This window comes from Castor canadensis, chromosome 12, assembly GCF_047511655.1.
Source record: "Castor canadensis chromosome 12, mCasCan1.hap1v2, whole genome shotgun sequence".
Classification (NCBI taxonomy): domain Eukaryota; kingdom Metazoa; phylum Chordata; class Mammalia; order Rodentia; family Castoridae; genus Castor; species Castor canadensis.
In genome coordinates, this window is record NC_133397.1 from 81,770,956 (window position 1) to 81,792,318 (window position 21,363).

Consider the following 21,363-nt stretch of genomic DNA (forward strand, 5'->3'; position numbering starts at 1 on the left):
AAATTGATATTTGCAGTGTACCAGCACAAAGAATTATTTTGGGCCTGCCTCTTATCTTTCTACAGCACAGAGATCTGTGCATTTGCATAAAGTGAGAACTCATTAATATTTATTGAATAAATTAATGGATAAATGGCTTTTCACAGTCTGCAGAAACTCACCAAGATCCTGTCCTTCACAAGTGAAGTCCAAGGTAGATAAGTACCTTAGACATCTACTGTGTGTACACTGCACTGGTTTTAATATGGTTCTAAGGTGTTATTGCTAAAACAGTCTTATTTAATCTTTTATAAAATGAACTTTTGTAAACTGAATCCTTCTCTCTCTTTGACTTTAAGACTTTAGAATTATTCCATCTGAATTTCTCATGAGTCTTACCATGATGGTAGGTTCTAATACTTATGTTTTCTTTACATATTCTTTTAGTGGAAGTAATTTGTAAACAGATTCCTTGCATATCTAGAGGCATCACCCATTAAATATGATACATATAGAAATGAGGAATAATTTTTCTATAAGATTCTCTAATTCCTAATTTATCTTTTGGGCCACTCTGAGTTTCTTATATAAGATTTTCTTAAGATATGTTCATCCTAGATTTCTTAGGATCCTCAGATTCCCTTTTCAAGAAGACATAAGGGTATAATACAGTAAAAGCTACTGGGTTCACTTCTCCATACAGCAGGTGAAGGCTCTTTGGTAGTAGGTGCTGTGCCTGGCAGATTAATTAAAATCCAAGGCAAGCATCTCAATGCACTCTCATCAGATCTCTATAAGTAAAGACTCATGATTGTTTTCTTAAAGCCTACTGTTTCTTATTACCTACCCCTACCCATCCTGCAAAATGGGTGTATATGTGCACATGTTTGTGTGTGTGTGTGTGCGTGTGTGTGTGTGTGTGTGTGTGTGAGAGAGAGAGAGAGAGAGAGAGAGAGAGAGAGAGAGAGGGAGGGAGGAAGAGAGAGAGAGAAATGCTGGGGGGAGAGGACAACCTAGTGGGAAATCATGTATATATTTTCTAAAATGGCCACATCTAGATTTCTCTGAGAGTCATTGCGTTGTAGCCACAGCCCAGGGCATGGGTAGTGATGCTACAGCATGAATTAAAATGCAGAAACTTGCTTGGGGCTCTGATAGACACATTATTTATAATAAAAAGAGCATACTATTTAGGACTAGAGGATTCTGGGTTTGAATCATAGCTTTGCCCTAACAAGTGTGAGATCTTGACTTAAGTATGTTACCTCAGTTGAGCTTCAATTTCCCCATATGTAAAAATGGGGATGTGATTTCCTATTTCATAAGGTTGTTGTAAGGACTAAGTTAAATGAAAAAGGTATAAGCCCTTTGTTTATAGTAGTTGCTCAATGCAGTTAAGTTTCTTTTTACCCAAGCACCAATTAAGCAAATGATGGCTTCCACAACTTGACAGTTTAATTATTTAAGTTATGTAGTGAATAGTAGTAGCTTTTGTTTTTGTTGCAGAACCTGGCTTTCTGTAGCATCTTTTGTATGTATATGTTTCACTGAGGAAACAGGGATATTTAGACTTTAGAAAATTTTCTATGAATGGATGAAGGTAAATATCTTAACCTAAAATTGACTTTCATTATTGAAGAAATAAAAAGCAAGCCACAGAATGGGAGAAAGTGTTTGCAATACATCTATCTGACAATGAGTTGATATCCAGTACATATAAAGAAAACATTCAGTTAAAAATATGATGAATAAGCCTAGAGAAAGTAGGCAAAAGATTTGAATAGAGAGTTAACAAAAGAAGATATATGAATGGTTGGCCAATAGACACATGAAAAGATGATTAAGATGATTTGTCACTGGGGAAATGCAAATTCAAACCATAAGGAAATACTATTACATATCCACTAGGATGACTAACACTAAAAAAGACCCCAAAGACCAACCATTGGCAGGGATATGCAGCAATTAGAAGTCTCATACACTGCTTGTGGGAAGGTAAAACTGCACAAGGACTTTGAAAAATGTTGTAGCAGTTTCTTAAAATACATCTACCATATGATCCACTCATTTCACTTCCACCTATTTACCAAGAGAAATGAATATTGTGTTTCCTTTAAGAATTGTACATCAACTGGTTGTGGTGGCACATGCTGGTAATCAACAAGGGAAAGAAAATGAGGCAGGATGATCATGAGTTTGAGACCAGCATGGGCTACACTTTGAGGGGGGGGCATAGTTCAAGTGGTAGAGCACCTGCCTAGCAGGCTCTAGGGCCTAAGTTCAAACTCAGTGCAGACAACCCCCACCCCCAGAATTGTACATGAGAAAAAATAGAGAGAGGAGGGGCAAGATGGAGGTTCAGAAGATTACTCTATTTGGTTCTATGAACAAGAAGAGTCAGGGTTACAAAGGAGATACTATATTCTGAAGTAAGAAAGAGAGGAAGCATATTGGGAATCATGAAAGAGGAGGCAGGACATCTGGTGAGATAGAAAAGTGAAAGTGAAAGCATAAGAGTCCCAATCTCCATCCCCTGCTCTCTTAGGCAGAGAGGAAGTCAAAGACATATTCACAAGGTAAAGCACATGGCCCTGGTGACAGACTAGCAAAGCTAGCAGCAGAATAAGGCCTTACCTCTGGCAGGTTTTAAATCAAGTGCAGAGATTTGATGAGATAGTGACTGATCTAGTGTGAAAGGTTGGCCTTGGTGAACAAAGGCACTTTCCCAGTCCCTTTATTTTGAAGTGCTACAGCAAGATGCCATCCTGAGAGGGGACCTAATAAGACTCAGCTACTCTGGGGACTGGGAAACAAAGAATAATCAATTCAGGGAGTCTTGAAACACCCTGCCACAATGTCTGGGAGGGAGATGGCCATGAGAGGTGGTTGTGGAGAGGGAAAAGGTCTGAAATAGTCCCACTGAGAAATTGAAGCAGTGGGGAGCTGAACAATGTGTTGCCCAGAGTCCAGAGGCCTCAACTTCCCTGACAAGAAGTGAGTCCAATTGCCTGAGGGTCACTGTGGAAACTGAACACTGAGCCTAGAAGTGGGCACCTGACCTTGTACAAGAGACTCAGGCTAGTTTTCTCAATCTGAACAGTGCTGGGGATCATGCTTAGTGCCCTTAGCACAGGGGTGAATGCTTCCTTACTGAACCATATTCCCAGACCAATGGTGAAAAATAGTACCTCTTGCCACTACACTATCCTACCTGAACATTGAGAATACTTCAACTGAGAAGTTACAGGTGATTAAAACTTCCAACCAATGACTTGGCCTCAGAAATGCAAGTCCCAGTGCAAAAACACAAGATATGTAAACAAATAAGGCAACATGACTCTTCCAAAAGTTAATAACTCCACAGTAACAAACATTAATGATAGTGAAGTAAACAAAATCTCATATTTAAAAAATGATAGTAAGAATGATTAACAAAATTAATGAATATTCAAATAAACACCCAAATTAATTCTAGGAAAACACAAATAAAGAGCTAAATGAAATAAAGAAAACAATAAAGGACATGAAAGAGAAATTCAATAGATATTCAAAATGAAATAAATTCAGATAAAGAATTTCAAGTTGAAACTATAGAAATGAAAAGCTCAATAAGCTGAATAAAAAGCTCAGTTGAAAGCCTCTCTAGTAGACTGTATCAAATGAAAGCCAGAATATCAAGACTTGAAGACAAGGCAAATGTATTAGAACATTTAAATTAAGATATAGAGGGGGAAAAGAAGTATGAATGGAACATGCAAGACCTCTGGATCACTATTAAAAGACCAAACCTACAAATCATGGGCATATAAAAAGGAGAATAGCAAGCTAAAGGCATAGAAAGCATTTAATGAGGTAGTAGAAAACTGCCAAACATTGACAGATAATCATCCAGGTACAGGAGTCTTTTAGGACTTCAAACAGACAAGACCGAAAGAGAACCTCTCCAAGCCATGTTATAGTTAATACAGTAACTATACAGAACAAAGAAAGAATATTAAAGCTGCAGAAGAGAAATACCACATCAGGTATAAAGGCAAATCCATCAGAATAATAGCAGATTTCTTAACAGAAATTTTAAAAGCAAGGAGGGCATGGAATGATGTATTTCAAGCCCTAAAGTAAAATAATTGTCAACCTAGATTACTGTATCCAGCAAATCTATCCTTCATAACTGAAGGAGAAATAAAAACTTTCCAAGATAAACGAACACTAGAAGAATTCATAACCACTAAACCAGTGCTGCAGAAGATACTTAAAGGAATCCTACATGAAGAAGATAAATACAATCATGAAAATATGAGAAGAATAAATCTCACTAGATAAACAAATGAGGAGTTGGGAAGAAACAAATGTTACAAAAATAATAAAATGGCAGGAATTACAGTACATCTATTTCTGATGTTAATGGTCTCAATTCTCCAATTAAAAGATATAGACTGGTAGATTAGATTAAAAAACAATACTTGCCATTTATTGCCTACAAGAAATGCATCTCACTGGCAAAGACAAACATAGGTTAAATGGAAAGGATTGAAAAAGATTTTCCAAGCAAGTAGAACCTGAAAGCAAACACGAGTTATTATACTCATATCTGACAAAGGAGAGTTACATACAAAATTAGTCAGAAGAAACAAAGAAGAACATTTCATTTTGATAAAGGGGAAAATCCAGTAAGAGAATATAAAAATTGTAAATATATACACACTGAATGTCAGTGCTCTCATTCATAAAGCACAAATAGATACCAACACATTAATAGTAGATGACTTTAATCCTCAATAGATAGGTAATGCAGACAAAAAAAACAACAAAGAAACTTCAGAATTAGATGACCCTATAGATCATGAAATGCATTTAACAGACAGCTACAGAATATGCATTCTTCTCAGTACCTCATGAAACTTTATCCAAAACAGATCATATTTAGGACATAAAGCAAGTCTTAGCAGATACAAAAATATTGAAATAACTTCTTGAACAACAAAACTAGAAATCATTGCCAAGAAAAACTACGGAAAATATTCAAAAAAATGGACACTGACCAATGCACTTTTGAGTGATCAGTGAAGAAATAAAGAGGAAATCAAAAAATTCCTAGAATCAAATGAAAATGAAAACACAATTTACCAAACCTTTGGGACTCAAAAATCTAAAATGGATTTCCCTGATCTCAAATCAGGGTATCAGAGGGCTGCCTTCCTTCTGAAGATTCTAGGGAGAATCTTTCTTTTCTGTACTTCTTTTTTAAAGCTTTTGGAGTCTGCCTCATTACTTATCTTCCCTCTTTCTTCTATCTTCAAAGTCAACAATGTCCACTTGCCTTCTTGTGCTGTGTCACTTTGACTGCTTTCCTTGTCACCTCTCCTTTGCCTGCCTTTCTCTAATTTATAAGGACCCTGTGATCACATTGGGCCCACCTATATAATTCAGGATTATGCCCCACTTCAAGGTCCCTAATTTAATCACATCTTCCAGGTTCCCTCTGCCACAGGAGGTAACATATTCAGAGGCTCCAAGGATTAAGATATGGACATCTTTAGAGGTGGAAACATCCATTTCAGAATTTCCAGTGAAAGTGGAATTGAAAAAGACGGCATGTGAAAGTTTTTGTGTTGTGGAAGGTAGAAGAAAATAATCTGAAATATGATCACACACTTGTAGACCTCAAGAGGAAGAGAGGTGAGCACGGTGCCAAGACACTGATGTGAATAATAGGGCTGATGAATGGACTAGCAGAAAAGTAAACCTCAACAGAGAGGGAAGAAGTTTTCCTCTCCTCTTTTCAGAGAAAAGGTGTAGCGGGACTCATGGTTGCAGATTTGCAATGGTGCAGGGTGAGTCTTGAAGGTCATATCTGGGGTTAGAGGCTGGCATGCTGCCGTCCCCTGGTGCTCCTTACACATGGACTGGCCCATCATTGCATCCATCATGCATCTTTGCTTTGTCCTGCAGGTATGCTGGGGCCCTCCTAGACAAGGATATCTTCCAGGGGAAGGAGCTCGACAACAGTCGCTCGCTGCAGGCTCTGGTGGCAGGGCTGAAGGCCTACAGTACCTGGGAGAATATCAGCTGCCTGCAGGACTGCCGTGAGTGCACTGGAGGCATGGTGAGCCCCAAGCTGAGAAGGCTGGGTACCAGATCTGCAGGGATCCTCATGATATAGCATGCATAGGAGGGCACTGTGTGGTGGGCAGAGCAAGGCTTTGGAGTCTGATGCAAATTCTGACTTCCCCTGACTCTAGGTATTACTTGCTAGCTTTGTGGATTGCTTGTCCCCTGATATGATGCTCTGAGGACTGACAGGACCCTGCTTGTAAATGCTTAGCCATAGTACCTGGCCACGGAGGCCCACAGTGAACATCATTAAACTTGGTGGTGGTGGTGATTAACAGTCTGGGAAAGGGCCACTGAGGATGAGATGATCAAAGCTGTGTTGCTGTATTTTAATACCTTGGGGAGAACACAGGAAATAACCCCAAGATTCCTACCTCGAGATGGAGGCAGCATATTTAGACTCTGTGTCCCCAGCCCCGGGCCTCAGGCCGGATTGTGCCGTGAGAGGTAAAAGATGTGAGGAGGCCCAATATGAATCTTTGAGGACCTGAGGGAACTCTGAGAACAGCTTAGATCTGTGCCTGATCCTTGCATAATTCTGAGAGCAGGGGTACCCACGGTATTTGGGGAGTCTCTTTACCCTTGTGGGAGCCCAAAGCAGTGAGAAAGGGGACACATGGGTGTGTGTTGTGGACCTGTGACTCAGTGGTCAGGCAGAATTTTAGGGATCAGCTATGGCAGCAATTGGGGTTCAGCCCCTGTGGCAACTCCACATTGGCAACCCATAGGAATGTTCCACTTCATCCAAATGTGGCCTGGATGCAGGAGCCCCTGGAAACCCCAGATGACACTTCCTAGGGGAGGATGGAGGGAGGGAGCCCCTGTAGGGTCTTTGGTCTGAATTTGATTGAATATTGCCTAAAAATATTGCCCAGATCTATAAGTGAAGAAGAGTTTTAACTTCAGTAGAAAAGAGGTCCAGAATAAATTAAGAGCAGGTCAGAAAATAAATGCCAAGGATGAGTTTTTGGAAAGCTTGATGATAGGATATCTTCTTCAAAATTACGGGACTCCATGAAGAGTTGGGGCAAGGGACAGAGCTGCTGTCAAAGCCTGAGGGTTTCCCCTATGTGAACAATGTGGCACCTGAAAGCCATTGTGGCCATTTTTCTTAAGGTGGCTAAGAAAGATGTGTCCATGGTGGTGGTAGTGGTGGTGGTGGTAGTTAACACATTTGATTTATTCCCTGTGGGATGTTGTGTGGGAAAGAAATAGAATGGAGAATAAAGTGTCCACTGGCACCAGAGTGCAGCTGGGCCAGGAGCCCAGGTCCTGGGCAATGGAAGCCAGGACAGTGGCTCATTGTAACCGTCCTTAGGGACCTAACAGGTGGCTTGATTATTTCGGCAGCTCTGCTCTGGTAGCTGGTTGTCCCTTCAAATACTGGTAGCATCTTGGAACAGAGCCCAGGGATTCTGCAGTTGAGAAGGATAGGTTGGCAGTGGAAGGTGAGACCTGGAGTGACCCCTCAGGCAGGGAAATCCCCACGGGAGCACTGAGCCAGCTCAGATAGTGTCACCCTGACAAATGCCTCAACTTGAGGGTCTGCTCAGAGCCACCTGTGATTTTGTAGTCTAGTCATCTTCCTTTGGTTCATCTTCTCTGCTATAGTTTGAATGTAGTTTTCCCCCCTGTGCCTCAAAACATATGTTGAGAATCGATTCCTCAATGCAATGGTCTTAGGTGATGGGACCTTTAAGTAGTATTTAGGGTCATGAAGGATATGGCCTCATGAATAAATTATTTTTTTTCTTGAAAGATTAGGTCTTGCAGAACTGGATTAGTTACTGTGAGAGCTGTTCTAAAGCAGGTTTGGTTTCTTTGGCTCACTCTCTTTCTTCCTCTCTCTCCTTGGGACTCTTCTTCCACATGGACTGCTTGCCAGTCTTATAGATGCTCCTGCTATTTGATGTCACCTACCATGTTTGACATAGCCCAGAGGGCCTTACCGGGGGCTGAACAGATGGAGCCACATGATTTTGGACTCAAACTCCAAAACTGTGAGCTAAATCAACCTCTTTTCCTTATACCAGCCTTGGTATTTTGTGATAGAAGCAGAAAATGGTTCAGTAAATTACTAGAACAGCTCTTGATACTCAGAGAAACACATTTACTTGATTTTTACAAAGGTATGGTAGCCAGGTGCCAGTGGCTCACATCTATATTCCTGGCTACTCAGGAGATGGAGATCAGGAGGAAGTAGTTCACAAGACCCTATCTTGAAAATACCCAACACAAAAAGGGCTGGCAGAGTGGCTCACGTGGTAGAATGCCTGCTTAGCAAGCATAAAGCCCTGAGTTCAAACGTCAGTACTGCCTATACATAATGTATATATATATAAATATATATATATATATACACATACATACATACATACACACATGTGTATACTAGAGAGAGAGGGTAAAGGATACAGATGAACAGCCAGAGGCACACCACCCTCCTGGCACATGGGATATGTGCCAGGATATGGGATATTACCAATCTGTAATATCTCTGAACCACTTATTTTAGTGGTTATTATGGAGGTTTTATTGCATGGGCACAGCTGATTATTAATTTAATCTCTAATCATTCTCCTCTTCCTAGAGGATGGAAGGTAGGGATGGGAGTTCCAAGCTTCTAATCATGCTTGGTCTTTCTGGTGGCCAGCCCTCATCTCCTGCCTAGGAGCCCACTAGGAGCTGCCTCATTGGGACAAAAGATGATCCTAACACCCCAGTAAATTCCAAGGGATATAGGAGCTCTATGTCAGAAGCCAGGGTCAAAGACCAATATTAGAACAAAGGGTGTTCCTAATACCTATAAATGAAGAAATTATAATGGATTTAAGAATTCTGTGTCAGGAACTGGGGGCAGAACAGATTTATATTTGTTGTAATACATTAAGAACTTTGCGTCAGGACTGGGGGGGATGAAAACCTTGAGATGAAAATGTGTGTTTCTTAGTGTATCACAATATCTCAGGCAGGGGATACCTGCACACAGAATGAAGGTGGGAGGTGTGGCATATCGAGGCACACAAGGATAGACATGGGATGAGTCCAAGTGAGGGTACAAGGGAGGAAAGGATTAATGAGGGAAAGCTGGAATTCGATCCAGGAGAAGGGGTGGATTGCATCCACACAGCTGTCTGGGGCACACTTAGGGGTTCTCGCACACCCCAGGACCATAGGAACAGCTGATTGTGTTCACAAAGACAAGGCCACCTGTTCAGGGCCTGGTATGTAGTGGGTACTCACAATGCCACCTATTCTCATTGACTGCTCTGCTACAAAGAAAAGAATTAAGGCTGGACAATGAAGGCAGTGAGAGCAGGGAGCAAGTCATTGATCACTGTATTCTAAGGCTGGCTGTAACATGGAGTATCTAGTAAGCAGCTGAAGAATAAGTGATGACCAACTGTTGGGCAGATAGACGGGTGGACAGATGGACTGATGGACAGAGGGAATGAGTACTAGAATGAGTGAACAAGTGCCCTGTGTGTCCAATTTTTCTTATTCTTAGAACTTCAGTTTAATTCACAAAACTTGTTTCCTTTGGTCTTTTTTTTTTTTTTTGCTTTATTTTATTTTCAATTTACCCCAAACACTTTATTTTAAACATATGACTTTTGTTATTTGGGGAGAAAGAACACTGGCATTGCCTATAGGTTAGTCATATTCAGAGTGAGGTGTCCACATTGACAGCTAATGATGTCATATGTCTAGTTTTGGAGCTGGAGGCTTGAAGAGAAAATGGGAAATCATTGCACAATTCACTAAGATCTGAGTGCATCTGGCACCTAACTTTTGCATGTACTATAATCAGATAGCCCTGTGAAATCCTGGTTCTCTTAATGGCTGACATTTAATGTTTGCTGCTATTGCCTAACTTGAACATCACCTGCTAAGTAAAGCATATTTTAAATCATATTTACTGTATTTTTAGCAAGTATAAAAGTAACTGCATACCCATTGCAGATTTTTTCTTAGCATAGTTTGTTTTTTGTTTTTCTCTTGTTAGTGTGTATTAATTGCACAAAGGGATTTCATTGTGACATTGCCATACATGCACATTATGAACTTTGATCAGATTCACACTGTCTTTTGTGCTTTATTATCCTCTTCCCTTAAAAAATAATTTTACCCAATTTCTTCATTCTATTTTCATCCATGTGTATGAAGAACTTTGATCATATTCAACCCCCTTTACCCTCCAAATGGTCCCTCCTCCTGTTTTTACAGATGTGTCATCCTTTTTTTTTCTTTTAGATTTAGATTCCATGTAAGAGAGAATACATGTGATATTTGTCTTTCTGAGTCTGGCTTATTTTGCTTAACATGATGATTTTTAATTTCATCCATTTTCCTGCAAATGACATAATTTTATTATTCTTTGTAGAAAAATTTCAAATACAGAAAAGTACAAAGAAGAAAGTAAATATATCTTACAATTGTATTTCTAAGAAAGGATTTTTTTCTATACCATATCCTTTCTATGCATTGTGTGTGTGTGTGTGTGTGTGTGTGTGTGTGTGTGTGTGCTTAAAATTTTCTAATCTCCCCATTTCACCTGAGTTGATATGTACAATCCTTCTGATCTGTCCTGTGCAGTAAAATTTTAATGTCTGGGACCATTTATCATTTGATGTACCATAATTCATTCAATCTGTCCCTCAAGTTATATCAAGATTTTTTATTATTATAAATGACACTATAGAAAAATATTATAATACCTAACTTCAGGGTTTTTTTTTTTGCACATCTCTAATTGTTTTCTTGGCATCAAGTATTTAAATGACATGAGAATTATAAACAAAGACTGTATGAATTTCCTCTCCCTCAAGCAGTCAAACACAGAATGTTTAGTAGTTTGTGGACCAGTTGTTGTCAAGTTCTTTTGACCATGACCCAAAGTAAAAGGTACACTTTTTATTAGTATAGCACAATATTTACAAACATGCATACCTAAAATTGACCAAAGAAATTCCATGAAACAGTACTATCTTTGCCATTGTGATATGCTCACGTATTTTACTTTTGTTTTGTGCCATTTAATAAAAGTTTGTCATGATACATTAAATTGATTTCATGACCTGCTAGTGCATCACAGCCTGCTATTTGCAAAACACAACCTAGACTCATTGATCAAACAGAAAGGGTGTTGCTATACATATTTGGGAGCTTTAGGTCAGCAGAGTGTGTCTGTAGTGATAGAAAAGAGCTGGAGTGTCAGGGGAATATGTTTTCTAGCTAAGGTTGTGGCTTCTGCTGGAGCCAAAATCTCTGATAATTTAGTTTGTACTGTAGTGCTTCTAATTTGGTGCTTAAGATTGTTGCTTAAGGTTTTGTGTTTGGAAATAGGGAAGAAATAAGAGCCTTTAATTGCCTCCTAAGCATTGACACAAAACAGTGACCATTTCTTCCTACCTGCTTGGCTTATCTTGGATCTGGGGAGCAGAGAATGGGCATGGCAGCCCTCCCCACTTGGTGTACATGAGAGTTCGTGATCCCAGCACTCTTGAACTTTCCTGTGGAAACTTTAGGATTTTGATATCATTTCTCTCTACAAATTGATATTTCTATCACACTTGATGGCTGATTTTAATAGCATTATCACTCTGTGTCAGGAAATCATGAGAAAGGCTTAAGTTGGCTGTTTCTACAGGAGTCTTGGCAGTTCTTGCTTTCTTTGGGTGGTAGGCCAAAATTCAGCCTGTTACTCGGCAAGAGTAATATTTGTTGCTTAAAGAACATTCTTAGTTGAAATAGATTAATGCAGAATACAAATAGAAGCAGAACTTTGGAATTAAATCAGGCTTTAGCCTTTTTACTTCTTTGCTTCCAGGCTTTCATTTTTCTAACTAACTCTACCATTGCAGCATGCATAGTCAGCAACTTTTTGTGTATAAAGTCTGGAATACATGAGGTTTCACATAAAAAAAGAAAATGTTTCCAAAATCCTATTATTAAGTGAACCATAATTGTTAGAGATTTCATAATTCATGCTCATGTAAGCCCTAATAACTGCCAGTTAAGAATCATTGTGAAGCATTGATAAGTTCTCTTTAGGGGTAGAACAGCATGTTAGGCACATGTCCCTTTCCTGAAGGTCAGGTAATATGATGGGGGCATGATATACTGTGCATGGAACTGGAAGGTCCTGAGATTTCAATCATGTGAGCATTAGGTGACTTCAGATAATGTTTGAGTAACAGGCAGCAGATATACCTCCCTGATCTAAAACCCCCCAAAAAAGTGCATATGTATATACTAAACAGTTCACAAGACACCAGACATCAGGCAATGAAGGACGGTGGTCTTTGAGAAGAGGAAAAAAGCCATTTGAGCCCTACAGTTGCCCCCACTTTACTGCCAGGAGAGAGTTTCCAGGATGTATGAGGAGGAGAAACTAAGCCAGAGCCCAGTGAACTCGAATTGAAGACTTGGAGTTGAGAGTTCAAGGAAACCCAAGCATGTAGAGTTTACAGTATAGAGTAATAGACAGAAGAGAACTAGGAAGAGGGAGAACTCAGAGGTCTGCAGCAGGTTCCCCTCGAATATTGAACTAACATTCAATATTAGTGCATGTGTGTGAGGAAATGACACAGGCTGAGGAAACAATCACCCGGAAGTATCAGAAGAATGGTGTCTAATGTTCACAAAGGACTGAAAATAGTGCCTTTTCCCACTTTTAAAAAGAAATGTTCCATATAAAAGAACAAATACAAGGATGGCAACAGATTTCTCATTGGGCACAAGGCAAGCTAGAAGACAGTGGAGCAACATCTTTAAAGTAATGAAAGCAGAAAATAATCAACCTAAAATCCAATGTTCAACACAATTATGTTTCAAAAACAAGGGTATAATAAAGACACTGTCAGAATTTCAAAAATCGAAAGCATTCATCACCACTAGACTTTTACTACAGGAAATTTTAAAGGACATTCTTCAGGTAGAAGGAAAATGATACCAGATAGAAATGGATTTATACAAGGAATAGAAAGCACAAAATAGTAGCTACATGGATAAATAGATAAGGTATTTTTTTCTTAGTCTTTAAATCATTATTGATTGTTTGATTTTTTTGAGACAGGGTCTTACTATGAGCCTAGGCTGGCCACAAACTGGTGATCCTCCTGCCTCCACCTCCCAATTGCTGGAACTACTGTCATACACTACCACATCCAGCTTAAATCTCTTTATTTAAATGATTGTTTAGACAAAAAGAACAACCATGCAGTGTGAGGTTGACAACATATGTAAAGGTGAAATGCATGACAATGTACAAAAGCCAGGAGAGAAGAAAAGAAATTTTTCTGTTTTAAGGTTCTCATGCCATATGTGAAGTCATATAATATTATTTGAAAGTAGACTGAGATAAGTTACAGATTTCTACAGGTTGAGTTTCCCTTATCTGAAATATTTGAGACTAGAAGTATTGATTTTGGAGGCTTTAAAAAATATTTGCATAGACTTTGCTGGGCTGAACTGCTGAAGTACTCTGAAATCTGAACCATTTTGATCTCTGATGTTCAAAATGTTTCAGATTTTAGAGCATTTTGGATTTCCAACTTTTGCATTATAAGCCCTAAGGTTACCACCAAAATAATGCAACAAAGAGGTGTAGCTAATAAATGGTTAAAATAGAATGATAACAACACCAAATTAATCCAAAAGAAGGCAGAAAACAGGAAAGAAACTGAGACCAAAGAGAGAGAAGCAACTTGCCCAAACTTAAGCACTGAAAGGCAGCAAAGCCAAGCTTAGAACCCAGAATTTGTCTCCAAAGCTCCAAATCACTGTTCCATAAGCACATTTTGTTATGTTGGTTTGAACCTTCAATACTAGAAAGTGACTGAGTTCTCCCTAATAGGATGTGCCGAGTTTGAATCTAACATTTGCAACCATGTGAACCTGGGTATGTCCCTCATCTGCCTGAGCCTGTTTGCAGGTGTCCATAGACAGGTGTGATGAACTACTCAGTGGTTAGTGTTAATTAAAGTAGACTTTCCCATAGTGGTAGGGTCCACCTACTGGATCTGTTTCCCCTGTCATATAGCCAAGGGAGGCAAGGCGGGATTTAGTGAAATTACTCACCCCAGATATCTTTGGTGAGTCAGAAAGGACATGGGACAGGAGTTGGCAAAGCCAGGCCTGCTCTTGGCATGGAGCTGTGCAAGATTCCTGGTGACTAGTGCTTTATGTGTACAAATAGTCAGCATTTCAGCGTCTAATCGCAGTATGTAAGTAAAGAATCAAATTGGCTGCATTTGGACATGATGAAAACCCTTCACCTGCCCGTGTGGGAATACTCCCTTCACTGAGTTGGGCCACTGAAGGCCCAGCTCCACTGTCTCTGATTAGTCATGTGACTCAAACCTGGGCTGCTTCTCTTTGCTTTCCATGTTCTTTCATTAATATTGACAGGATCAATTAAATTCTTAATTCTTGATATTTAACTATACTTATGTATTTCCTCTTTTCCCCATATTCAAGCAAACCTAGATTGAATTTCCTAAAATCATCTGAAAGAGGAGTAAGAGAAATAGCCTTGCATCTCGTATTTCTGCCTTTGTAGAGAGATGGGAGAGGCACCTTGTCAAGGAATGGAGTTAATGGAATCTCAAGGTCAGGACTCTGACCTTGGATCCTACCACTGACAGCCCCAGTTTCCTTATCTCTTAAAGCCTAGTACCTATGTAGGCACTCAATAAATATAGTCAGCCTTCCATATGCATGGATTCCATACCTCTGGATTCAACAACTATAGACTGAAAACATTCAGAAAAAAGCTGTATCTGTACTGAACATGTATAAACTTCTTTTTTCTTCTCATTATTCCCTAAACAATACAGTATAACAACTGCTTACATAACGTTGACATTATATTAGGTATGACACGTAATCTGAAGATGATTTAAAGTCTTTAGGAAGATGTGCATATGTTATGTGCAAATTCTTTGCCGTTTCTGTAAGGGATTTGAACATTCAAGTATTTGGTATCCACAGGAAGTCCTAGAACCACTTCCCCCACAGGTACTGAGGGATGACTCAAGTGAGTCTCTTTTTTTACCTTTTGCTGGATGTCATAACAGGTTATACTGAAGGCTTCCAATATCTACCATAACTCATTAGACATGGGTGGGAGCTATCTGGTTGGGGTTCTTTTAGGGGACCACTTTGTACTATGAAGGAAAATCACATTATCAGCAAATGCTGACCCTAAAGCCTCAGGGTTTACAAAAAGAGGCCTAGAGCCTAGACACAAAACATGGATTCCACTGCCTCTTTACTAGGATAGAGCCCTTAGGTACCTGGATGTCCATAGCTACGTCTTGTACCCACTGTGTTGGTCCCCATAATCATAACACCAGAAGGTTTCATGCCTGGGCTTACTGTCTTTGGGATCAGTCTCCACAGCAGATTTTATGCCCCTCCCCCTTCAGTGGAGAGCCTTCTCATCTCTGCCCCTTGATGCTCTATTTTTTCTGCTTATCCTCCAGCATCCCACATAGAACAGTAGCATTTGCCAAAACAGAGTAAAGAAATACCTGAACAAAACTGAATCAGGGTGAAGTCTCAGAAGAGATCTGTGATCCACCATGATGATAAAGTTATCAGCAAACATGCCTTGACCCTCCCTTTCATGTTAGATGTGGAGCTGCTGTTTGCTGTATGGAGATTTAATCCAGCTGGACAATGCCTGAGTGATTACATTTAATGATTGCGTAAGAGAACACTGAGACAATTGCAAATGCTTGTAAATTAAAAAGAAAGAAAGAAAATAGTGTGATACAAAGACTCCTGCTTACTCCGTAGACTTCATCCCAAGAATAATTCCTCAGGGAGACTTAACGCCACCTCATTTATCTGGCATCAACCCATCTTTGGAACAGAGCCAAGGCCTGATATAAACAAAACAGATCTCTGGAAATCCCAGGTGTCACAAAGCCTATGAGCTAAAGAGCAAGCCCTTGCTCCAGTGCTGAAGAAGCCTGGCTAACCTCTGCTCATGCTTGTTGACATTCACACAGGGCCCCAGGTTTCCCAATGTGCTGAAGAGTGAGGGTGGAGGCACTCTGAGGGCAGGTAGCTGAGAGTACCCCTGAATACCTGCTGGTAGCCAAGGAAGATCCTAAAGAACTATAAAAAATACCAGGCCTCCAAATCCAAGAGCACACATGGCCCCCACCCATCCCTGAAGGAGAATCAAAGCTCACCCAGAACAAGGAGTAACCCAAGGCAATATGGACTCTGTATAGGAAGGTAGCTGATACAAGGAGGGATAATCACTTGAGGGTCACCCCTTCTTCCCAGATGCTACAGATGTGCTATCTCCAGGAATAAAATAGGTGGAGGCAGGATTCTAAATGAGACCTTCCAAATCCAAGGCACCTGTCCCTAATTCAAGACCTTGCCTTTTTTTTTCTGTGGACTAGAGAGTGACAACTTTGTTCCCTGGTCCTTTGAATTCTGTGTTAATTAGTTTTTTTAATACTTAAGCCTCATTTAACAAAATCTATGTTTAAATCCTCAGCTTTGCACGCAGTCCCAGGGATATGTATCTTCTAAAATAGACAAGTGGGTCAGCCTGACTCAGATCTACTATGGCAGAGGCTGTCTGGCTCCCCTACAAAACTCTAGAAAAGAAACAGAGTCAAGAAAAACCCTGACTGGTACCTGAGTCATGTGTTGCTGGTAGTGCCGGTGGAAGATTCTGATTCTGAGTCATGGGTCCAGCTGGCTGGGAATGTATATGGCTGCAGGATAAGAGTTGGTTGGGCTTTACCATAATGCCAAGTAGTTGTTTGGTGGGTGGAAGAAGTTGAGAGATGGCCTACACTCAGAGAGGGTCCATGGCTAATTCTGGTAAATGTCCCGAGAAAGGTCTGTCTGGGGTCCAAGTGTTGACATGGTTCCCAGTAAAAGGGCCTTCTATTAGGAGAGACCATGTGGTTACTATGGTTGCCATGACAACTTTGCTCAGCTTCTTCCTCAATTTTCTAGAGTACAATCAACTCTTTCCCTTTTTATGTCATTGGCCAAAGACCCTTTTCTGGAAGTGTTGATGGCCTTTAAGAAGAATCTCACCATTCTAGGGCTCTGAATTAAAATCTAGGCTCATCCCTACCTTCTGTTGTCACTCTCTGAGCATTTACAGGGACAAGAACTTTGTTGACTGCAAGGATTTTCAAAATCACCTTATGATTACAAAATATTTCTCAACATTGACAGAACCTTGATCCAAGATTATGGAGTCAACTCTTATTTTTCAAAAGAAGTTTTCTTTTTTGACTCTCCCACATTCTCTGAGTACCTGTTAGGTAAAGTGCCAGGGCCTGAGTAGATGTTGCCACCTTTAATACTCGAATAGGCCTTGGAGATGTTATTTCTCCAAATCTAGTAAAAGGAGGCAGAGTTCTAAGTCAGGCCTTTTGAATCTAAGGCACCTGTCCTTTGCTTTTTTGTTCTTTTCTGCAGAGTTGGGGGTGACAATTTTGTTCCCTGACCTTCTGGATTCTGTGTTAATCAATAATTTTACATTTAACCCTCATTTAACATGACCTATGGTTTTGAAACAAGCTTCTCTGTCTTTTGCTTTTAATCTGTAGTAACTGTAAAAAAGAAAGAAAATTGTCCCCGGGTGAGAAAGTCCATATGTCATGTTTGAGACGGTCTTAGGTTAGTAGGTTCTATCTTGTCAGGCAAATTAGAGTGGGCGAGTAGCAGGCAGTAAAACTGACCCTCTTCATTGATAAAGAAAAGAGAGATGGCTAAAATGACCTGAGGATGATCCATTTCATTGGCAACATTTCTTTGAAAGAAATGAAGGTCTTAGCCCAAACTTCTTAAGGACAAAAACAAAGCGATTATAAATTTCATACAGAATGGATAACATCCAAACATATGAGAGAATAATGGATAGAGCTGGCATCAATCCTGAGCCAACTTGCCAAATTTGGAATCCACTGTATTCTGTTATCATTCTCATTTTGTCCTCCCTTGAAATGGTTCATAACTCTCCAAAAAGATTCACCTCCTATTACATCAAGGAAGCAAGAGGATATAGGGGCAATGAAGCATCAGGAGTTGACTTGTGATCATCTTAGTTAAGATTCTTTTGTATGGAGTAAGAGACAATCTACAATTTAGTCAAGCAGAAAGGAAAATGCATTTTAGCAGAGAGAGGGAGAGGGAGAGGGAGAGGGAGAGAAGCTAATAACTACAAAAAGGATCTGGAGTCCAGGCATACCTGTTTTAGCCCTCACTTTCTGCATATTCTCACTCTGCATCTCCTGGTGTCTTCCCATTCTCTTTATATTTTTGACTGCCTTTTGGCTATGGATTAAGTATCTCTAAAGCAAGCACTTGAAATCTGAAATGCTTCAAAATACAAAACTTTTTGACAAATGGAAAATTCCACGTGTGACCTCATATGCCTGTTTGCAGTCAAAATGCAGGCACACGAAACATTTTGCATAAAATTACATTGAGGCTATGTTCATAAAGTGTATATAAAGCATAAATTTGTGTTTAGACTTGGGTCTCACCCCCAAGATACCTCACTATGTAAATGCAAATGTCCTAAATCCCCCCCAAACCCAAAATCTGTAAGACTTCCAGTCTGACGCATTTCGGATAAGGGATATTCAACCTGTATAATAGCTCCACTCCAGCTCATTCTGAGATGGTGACTTGCAGATCCAGTGCTGAATCCCTGTCTCTGTTTGAGATGAGACCTTCCCAACTACATCATTTTTGGTTAGGGAGTGGAGTCACACACATCATAAACATGGCTGTTAATGTCCCAGCTCTGAGGCAGTTCTCAGAGGACAGTGGCTGAGCAAGTATCTATTATAATATTTATGATAGCTTTTAAAATATATTCACTGGTGTATAGAAGTTTAATTTTGTATGTTGATCTTACATCCAGCAATCAAATTAAATTGTCACAATAAGTGGTTTACAGGTTTTTTTGTGGGGGGGGCTTCTGTGCTAATTATATAACTTGTGAAAAATAATAGGTTTTTTTTCCTTTACAATTATTTACATTATTTTCTTTGTTTTATATTATTTAAGTAGTAACAAACTTCTAAGGAATGATTAAAAGAAGTGATTGATAATAGATCCCTATATTTTATTCTTGACTTTAAGAGTATGTGTTTAATTTTTCATCACTAAAGATATTACTTGATGTGGGTATCTTGCAGATACTCTTCATCTTTTTACCTTAGTTTATGAAGAGTTGTATATGTGTTTATTTTATTGAGATAATCACACCTTTTCCTCTCTTTAATCTGTTATTGTGGTGGATTTATATTAACAGATTATAGGTCAATAAATTTCAAATCTGGGGATATATACAATTTAGCTATCATATGTATGTGTATGTTTAATATACTGTTGAGGGGGTAGGCTAAAATTTTTGGGGGGGTTTCATCTGTGTTTTTTTTATTGTTTTATTATTCATATGTGCACACAATGCTTGGGTCATTTCTCCCCCCTGCCCCCACCCCCTCCCTTACCACCCACACTGCCCCCTCCCTCTCCCACCACCCCCTCAATACCCAGCAGAAACTATTTTGCCCTTATCTCTAATTTTGTTGAAGAGAGAGTATAAGCAATAATTCATCTATGGTTTTAATGCGGTTGGCCTGTGTTATTTTTTTCTAGGTTCCCTTATCTAGTTTGGAGATCAAAATTATACCATCCTCAAAAATTACTTGAGGGTGTCCCTTCTTTTTCTGTTATCTGGAAGAGTTTGTATGGAATTGAATAGGTATAGATTATTTTAAGGTCTGTTTCTTCTAGTTTTAAGATGCTTTGGCATAAATTCATAATGCCCTCATATATTTTCAATTCCTGTTGTATCCACAGTTATCCCTCCTTTGCTATTTCTAGTGGTGTTTATTTTCCCCCATCCCCATATCTCTACATCTATTTTTTATGTTTTTCTTAAATAATAAGTTTGGCTCTGTGATTCTCTTTATTGTGTCTGGTTTTTGTTTTCCACTGCTTTTTATCCTTATTATTTATTTCCTTCTACTAATTTTGGGTTTTTTATCTTTAGTATCTTAATTTAGATGTTATCTTACTGATTTTTCTTTTTCTGAACACTTAAACCTATAACTTTTTTCTTTTTTTATTTATTCACTTATTCATGTGTGCATACATTGTTTGGGTCATTTCTCCCCCATGCCCCTTGCCCCCTCCCTTTCCCCACCACCCCCTGGCTTCTAGACAGAACCTGTTCTGCCCTTTACTCCAATTTTGTTGAAGAGAAGACATAAGCAATAATAAGAAAGACATAGCATTTTAGCTAGTTGAGATAAGTATAGCTATACAGAGAGGTTCCTAGTATTGTTTCCATGCACAAGTGTATTACAACCTGAATTGATTCATCTCTATATGACCTCTTCACTACTTCCCAATCACCTTTCCATATTGACCTCTGTCGTTTTAAGGTTTCTGTATGAGCTCCTCTGCAATAGGAACATCAAACATGTTCAAGTTTTGGGTTTCCTACCTATCCCTATACCTCCTGTATGTGTTCTCCCCTTGTCATGTGGCCCAAGTCATCAACATTACTACATTTGCCTTAGATCTAAAATCCGCATATGAGGGAGAACATATGATTTTTGGTCTTCTGAGCCTGGCTAACCTCATTCAGGATGATGTTCTCCAGTTTCATCCATTTACTTGTGAATGATAAAATTTCATTCTTCTTCATGGCTGAGTAAAACTCCTTTGTGTATAAATGCCACATTTTCTTAATCCATTCATCAGTAGTGGGGCATCTTGCTGTTTCCATAACTTGGCTATTGTGAATAGTGCTGCACACATATGGGTGTGCAGGTGCCTCTGGAATAACATGAGTCGCATTTCTTTGGGTATCTTCCTAGGAGTGTAATTGCTGGATCATATGGCAGATATATGTTTAGTTTTTTAAGAAGCCTCCATATTGTTTTCCAGAATGGTTGCACTAGCTTGCATTCCCACCAGCAGTGTATGAAGGTTCCTTTTCCCCCACATCCTCATCAACACCTATTTTGGTGGTGTTTTTGATGATAGCTGTTCTAACAGGGGTGAGGTGGAATCTTAGTGTGGTTTTGATTTGCATTTCCTTTATGGCCAGAGATGATGAGCATTTTTTCTTGTGTTTTTTGGCCATTTGAATTTCTTTGTTTGAAAAAGTTCTGTTTAGTTCAGTTGCTCATTTCTTTACTGGTTCATTGATTTTGAGAGAGTTTAGTTTTTTGAGTTCCCTGTATATTCTAGTTATCA

The 21,363-nt window shown here is 39.4% G+C and overlaps 1 protein-coding gene across 1 annotated transcript in view; it reads left to right on the forward strand.

Moving 5' to 3' along the window:
• Positions 1-21,363, forward strand: part of Acoxl (acyl-CoA oxidase like) — a 353,884-nt gene that overhangs the window by 174,487 nt on the left and 158,034 nt on the right. Inside the window, exon 12 of the mRNA XM_074050254.1 lies at positions 5,932-6,085. Coding sequence (XP_073906355.1) covers positions 5,932-6,085 — 154 coding nt within the window. The remainder of the gene's footprint in view (positions 1-5,931; positions 6,086-21,363) is intronic.